The sequence below is a fragment of the Poecilia reticulata genome, linkage group LG14, assembly GCF_000633615.1.
Source record: "Poecilia reticulata strain Guanapo linkage group LG14, Guppy_female_1.0+MT, whole genome shotgun sequence".
In the NCBI taxonomy this organism is placed as follows: domain Eukaryota; kingdom Metazoa; phylum Chordata; class Actinopteri; order Cyprinodontiformes; family Poeciliidae; genus Poecilia; species Poecilia reticulata.
Genome location: NC_024344.1, coordinates 24,862,789 through 24,869,329, shown reverse-complemented (window position 1 = coordinate 24,869,329; position 6,541 = coordinate 24,862,789). Strand labels below are relative to the sequence as shown.

At 38.2% G+C, this 6,541-nt stretch overlaps 1 protein-coding gene across 1 annotated transcript; it reads left to right on the top strand.

The window, feature by feature from the left end:
- The first annotated feature begins 1,138 nt into the window (after positions 1 to 1,138).
- On the top strand, positions 1,139 to 6,377 carry orai2 (ORAI calcium release-activated calcium modulator 2). Its single transcript, XM_008428563.2, has 3 exons — positions 1,139 to 1,463; positions 3,928 to 4,166; positions 4,885 to 6,377. Exons 2-3 carry the CDS (start codon positions 3,933 to 3,935, stop codon positions 5,452 to 5,454), a joined length of 804 nt encoding a protein of 267 aa, XP_008426785.1. The 5' UTR covers positions 1,139 to 1,463; positions 3,928 to 3,932; the 3' UTR covers positions 5,455 to 6,377.
- The last annotated feature ends 164 nt before the right edge of the window (positions 6,378 to 6,541 follow it).

Below are 6,541 nucleotides of genomic sequence, written 5' to 3'. Positions count from 1 at the left end.
TTTTATATCATCTCTTTGTATTTCTCCAAAACAGAAATTAGAACTGACAGAAAGTTATCAACAGCACTAGAATAAATAATGACATCTTAAAAGTTATAAGTGACAACGCTGTAGAAACCCTTTAACAGGGAGAACTTTGTGTTGTTTCTGTGCCTTAAATTCAACTCATCACTGAAATCTCTGAATCCAGGTTTTGGAGTTGACATATGGAGCAACTCTAGCCCTTTTTGCAGATGTTTCACTTGTACTTTATGATGATCTTCAATAAATGTTTTAAATAATCTCTGTATTAATTATTGTCTGGCAGTCCTGATGTCTTGATTTTTTTTTTTTTTTATGATAGCTCAACACAAAGTTGTACATAATTGTGTAGCAGAAGGAAAATTATACATGGTTTTCACATTTTTACTTCTAAAATTCCAAAAAGTGAGCCATCCATTCATATTCAGCTCCTCTGCGTCAATACTTTGTAGAACCACTAGGGTGTCTCCATCGTCTTTGGATATATAGAAACTGAAATTACTGGCATCCTTCGTTGCAGAACAACTTAATCTCAGTCAGATTGGTTGGAAAGCACTTGTGAACATCAGGTTTCAAGTCTTGCCATAGATTCTCCATTGGGTTTAAATATTAACTTTGACTAGACCATTCTGACTTGATGACTTTGATCTAAACTAAACTTGGATCATTTTAGTTTTAGTTTGCTCATCCAAGGCTTGAGCAAACTAAGCAATATTAGTCTCATTAGTCACCCAAGGTAAGATAAAGTCATGAATAATAATGTAATTATTTTTATATTGTATAATAATAATAATAATAATAATAATAATAATAATAATAATAATAATAATAATAATAATAATAATGCAACTTAAGCTAAGAAACTAATTGCCTACTTTCATTTGAAGGTGTTCTTTATTTTCTCTCATTGTTGTATTTGAACAAAACAAATGACTATTTATTTTATTTGGGAAAAGTCCGTTTCCAAACAGGTTTGTTTTTGTTTCCAACAGGAACCGGCCATAAACCGGCCACTTACTAACAGGTTTGTTTGTAAGTGGCGGAGGTGCTGACGTGCCGTTCCCTCAGACCAATGAGGCCCCTGCTTTTACGTCGTCAGGTTTTTGTCTTTTATTTTGAAAGCCACACACAAAACCGGAAACCATGAGTTTTGCAGCTTTCCTTTTCTGTTCAGTCCCACCCGAAATCATCCGAACCGTAGCGACCAGGTTTCAGGTGGCAGTGCGGAAGGAAGTCTGCTTTTTCGTTGTGGGTCCAGACATTAAACTGACGGAACCTGAATTTTTTACTGCAGAAGCAGAAAAACAGGTCGGCATTGCCTGCAGAAAAAGACGTACTAAACCCTGGTCGGAACTGCGGGATATTTTACTTTCTCTAACAGCGTGGAGACAAGAGTGTGGTTCAGTTTATATCTGAGGTTCCGAAGGCACCTTTGTGAACAGGTAAGAAAAATAAACTTTAATTAATACATTTCACCAAAAACTTGATAATGTTGCTGTTTTCAAACTGTTCTGTTAGTAGCTATATTAGCTAGCAAGAGGAGTCTTTTTAGATTGCCTGAAAACTTGCCGAGGAGTTTGCGTTATCTTTAAATGTAAGCTGCTTAAATGCATTTGCTTTTTTTTTTTTTTTAATTGTCCTCTTTTCTTTCTTCTGTTTTCATAGCAGAACTTAGATAACTGTAGTACTTTTAATTAACTTTCTATATAAGTCTGTAAACGTATCCTGCTAACTTCTAGCAGGTTTCTAAATATACATGAAGGCGTAAAGGAGCTGATATCTGCTGAACTGTCTGTCCTCCAAACTCAGGGAAGCACTTTCGGGTTGATGAAAAAACACGACAACGCGGTTTAAATCTTTCTCTAAAACTAGCTCCCGTTACAAATATATAAATCCCTTCAATTTTTTTATTTGGTTGTTTTTCCACTAGCTGAAGATATTTTGTCATTATGCCAAAATAGAAGACTTCTCTGAGTCTACTGATTTGCATATATTTTAAATAAATATACTAAACTCGAGTGAAAACATCATACGTATTTGTTTTCTCAAACAAACGTAGAAAGATAGCCCGTATTTGCTAAACCTGACATTCTAAGGGCTTAAAATCTCCAAGGATTCATAAATATTTATTCTGTATGGTGAGTTTTCTATGCCAAGGTCTGAAATGGAGCAATTATTTAATAAACAACTTTATACATGAAACAAAAACTTGATTTGATCCGGTTTGCACATGTGTGATTGGGTGGAAAAGATTTTTTCTACAAAAACATAATTCTAAGGGATTAAAATTCAGATTGTGAAGAAATAGTGTAGATTGAAAGAAATATAAGCATTCATCAAAAACTGGAAAGAAATATGTTTTGCATAATAATATTCTGTAAAAGTGCAGTTTTCTTGTGTGTCAAATGATATATGCAATGAAGGCACCCCTCAATCATCCATCCATCCATCCATCCGTTATCATACAGCTTATCCCTAGTGGGGCCGCGAAAGGGTGCTGGTTCAATTTTGCTCAATTTTACCATATTTCTTTGAGCCTCAGTATGCTATTTTTTATAACTGCATGGCATGTTTTTCTTATGCTGTAAATTTGTCCTGACTGTACAGTTTCTCCTTTTTGATTACTTAATGTTTTTACATTTTTATTTCTGTGCGAATCTACAGTACATGCTTCAACTTGTCTGTCACTTTGCTTTTCAAACATCTGAATTTCCCCATCGGGGTCAATAAAGTTATTTGTATTTATTCTATTCAAAACAGTAGCACCAACATAACGGCATCACGTCTTGCAGTATAATAATATTTATTATACATTTTTTATTTGAAACATTTGCTCAAATTTTTCCTGTCACAAACAGAATATTATTGTGCAAAACATGAACTGCTGGACGATAGTTTCTTTTTCTTTATGTTTGTCTTCCTGTTTCCTCCTCTTTTAATTCCCACGGCGGCTCCTCTGGAATTTCAGAAAGCAGCAACTTGAAGTAAAACATTCCTGCGACATACAGACTCTGTGTCCTAATAAGCTTAACTGAGGACTGTGGGAATATTTCAGGTCTTTACTGATGACATGAATAGAAGCTTGGAGTTAGAGCAGCTGATTGACAGGAGAACACAGACTGCAAAACCGCTGGGAGACGGTCAAAAATAGCTGCTGGTGTTCAGAAGCCAGTACTCTGCCGTGGGCCAGAGGGCCGTGGGATAAAATGCTGCATAAATTCCTCCTTTTACTAACTTTAGTGCGTTTTGTCCACATTTCTGTCAGTTGTTCATATCTTATTATTGGGTTGAAGCCTTCAAACTCTGCAGACTTCACATCTTAATTGAGCAGCACATGGAAGTGATTAGTGGTGAAGTAAAAATCAATCTGTTTATTTACTTGATTTAACAAATTTCAACATTGACCTTCAAACATAATCAACACAAGTGAGAAGACAGCATGAAGTTTTGTATAAACCTGCCTTTCTCTCAATAATTAAGTTAACAATATAAGTTGCAAACAATAAATCAGTTAATTGCATAATAAACTAAAATGAGTGGCGTCATTTTCGTAGGGACGGTAGTCGTTAGGTCCTCCTGTTACCAAAAATCATAATTTTGTTTTTATTCCAGTTTGTCGATAACTTACTGTATTTAAACTGGTCATGAAGTTTAGACATATTTTTTTCTGTATGTTTTTTTAAAATCATTTCCATAACAAAATGCATTTGTGTTATCTCCAAACAGGATGAATTGTAACATTTGTGAAACTTCACAAATGTCATAAAAAATTTTTTTTAATGATTTTTCTTTTTCTTTTTTGTTCTTCATGTTTCCTCAATATCTGTCCCCCATTTTGAAACCATTGGGTAAATAAAGAGGATGAAGCTGCATTGATGACGGTGTTTCTGTGTTTTTATCCTCCAGGTGCCATGAGCCGGGAGCTGAGCGTGCAGATGGGCTCCCCGGTCCCCGGGGTCTCTGAGCCGCCGCCTCCTGACAACGGGGGCATGGACTACAGGGACTGGGTGCGGCGCAGCTACCTGGAGCTGGTCAGCTCCAACCACCACTCAGTCCAGGCCCTGTCCTGGAGGAAGCTCTACCTGAGCCGGGCCAAGCTGAAGGCCAGCAGTCGTACCTCCGCCCTGCTCTCTGGCTTTGCAATGGTAGGTCTAAAAAAAATAAATAAATAAAAAAAAAACTTCTGTAGGAAGTCTGTTTTTGTGTGGACTTAAAGACCGGAAAACATTTTGATTCACCATTATCTCACCACTTATCCCTGAAACCAGGAAATGGTTGCAGGTTTCCGCTTTGTGGCTTTGTTTTTGTACTGGAGGTTTGGGGCGGGCATGTATCGTTGTATACTATTTATTGTGATATATTTCTTTTCACAGTAAGAACTTCGATTTATAGTTATAGTATATTCCAAATCATGATGTTTAAAATCTTTAAAAACGTGTATTGTTGGGATTTGTAGTTTTACTATTTTCTCCACTGTTTGTTCAAATGAGAGTATTAATAAATACTAATACATTTGAAAATATGACCAATTCCAGTTAATGTTACAGTTTAGTGATACAAATAACATTTCTTGATGTGAATGGTGTCCTAAAGTCCTAGTAACGCCATCTGTGTTTGTGGGGACTATAATCGCTGTGACACAGTCGCAGCCACACAGTTACCTAAAAGAGAAGTAATAAAATGTTTTTATTGTCACTTTTATCACAATAGTGCCATGGAATGTAGTGATAAAACTTTAAATCCATATTGCCAACCCCTAACCCGCTATAGATTATTTTTCAATATCAGGGCTGATACAGATATTCATATCGGATCGATGCATCTTCACTACGAAGTTTGTTCTAACAGGGTTTTGTGCTGCAGGTGGCCATGGTGGAGGTGGAGCTGGATTTGAAGTACAGCTACCCTCGAGAGCTGCTCATCTCCTTCGCCGTGTGCACCACGGTGCTGGTGGCCGTTCACCTCTTCGCCTTGCTCATCAGCACCTGCATCCTGCCTAACGTGGAGGCCGTCAGCAACATCCACAACCTCAACTCGGTCAGCGAGTCGCCGCACGAGCGCATGCACCACTACATCGAGCTGGCCTGGGGGTTCTCCACAGCGCTTGGCATCCTGCTGTTCCTGGCCGAGGTCGTGCTCCTCTGCTGGATCAAGTTCCTGCCCGTCGACCGTGGATCCAAGGACGACGCCAAGGAGTGCCCCACCAGCCCCAGCCCCACCAGAGCTCCGGCAAGCGGCAGTGGCGGCTGGCAGGCGGCGCTGGCCTCCACCATCATCATGGTCCCGGTGGGAATCATCTTCCTCATCTTCACCATCCACTTCTATCGCTCCCTGGTGGGCCACAAGACGGAGCGCCACCACCAGGAGATCGAGGAGCTGCACAAGATCAAGGTGCAGCTGGACGGCCAGGAGAGAGGCCTGCAGACGGTGTGAGGACGGGACTCACAGCAGCGCTACAGACTCCGCCATATTGAATATTTATAGAGCCGGGCCTCAGCCTGCCAAGTTCTTCTAATGGGAACGATTTGGGAATCCTGCCCTGATCTGCAGGCCTGTTGAAGTCAAAACTATCAAAAGTTTACAGACAACAAAAAAGGGCTATTCCGTACCAAAATGCACTTTGTCTCTGATTTACAACGGTAGCTTCATTTGAAATGAGCAACTTCCTGTTTTCATCTCTTCTTATCAGTGGAATCTTTCAGGATTTGACTTGCAGCTTCCGTTCAAACCAACCTAGTTTTCCCGCCCAGCCAAAGAAAGTTCTCATTTAGTCAGGTGGCCTTTTAGTTGGATTAACCATAATCTGTGATGAAAAAATGATGCCAAAGCTCCTCGCAATGCTTCCGTTCAGAAGCAATGTTACATTTCTGTGGTGTGCACAATGACGGTGCCCTCTAGGGGACATGAAGGAATTTTTATCTTTTGCGATCTCTTCCAATAATGTCATGGCATATTAGGGCCATTGTAGATGGAAAAAAAGAGAGTAAATTTATGCCAAACACTAAGAAATTTTTAGATTAATCTCAGACATTTTCAGGAAAAAACTTGGAAATTTCCTGGTTTCAAAAGTCATAAATGTTAAACTTTTGGAACTTCTGGAATTTCCAAAATTTGAACATCCTCCTCTTACATAACATGCCTATTTACAACTTTTTTCTTTTTTTTTTTTTTTTTTGCCTTAATGACTTTTGAAACTGAATATTTCCGGAAGGCAAATATTTTTGACTTTTGAAACTCAAAAGTTTCCCAAGATTTTCTAGAAATGTATGAGATTCATCTTAAAAATTCAGTTTTCTCTTGCAAATTTTTGACTTTTTGAATTCAGAAATTTCCACGTTTTCTAGAAAATTTTTAAAATCAATCTAAAAATTTCTGTGTTTTTTGGACATTTACTCATGTTATTATTATTTTTTTTTCTGTCTACAAAGGCACTAACACACCATCACACAATAATGTATTTATTAGCCGTTTCATGCAGCATCTTAAATACTAAAAGTCTTTCTGCTACAGTAGTAAGACA

What these genes read in the sequence shown, in the direction of transcription:
- orai2 (XM_008428563.2), top strand. Translation starts at nt 3,933, where the DNA reads ATGAGCCGGGAGCTGAGCGTGCAGATGGGCTCCCCGGTCCCCGGGGTC. An exon ending in TGCTCTCTGGCTTTGCAATG is followed by an intron (nt 4,167 to 4,884) that starts GTAGGTCTAAAA and finishes TTTGTGCTGCAG; the next exon opens with GTGGCCATGGTGGAGGTGGA.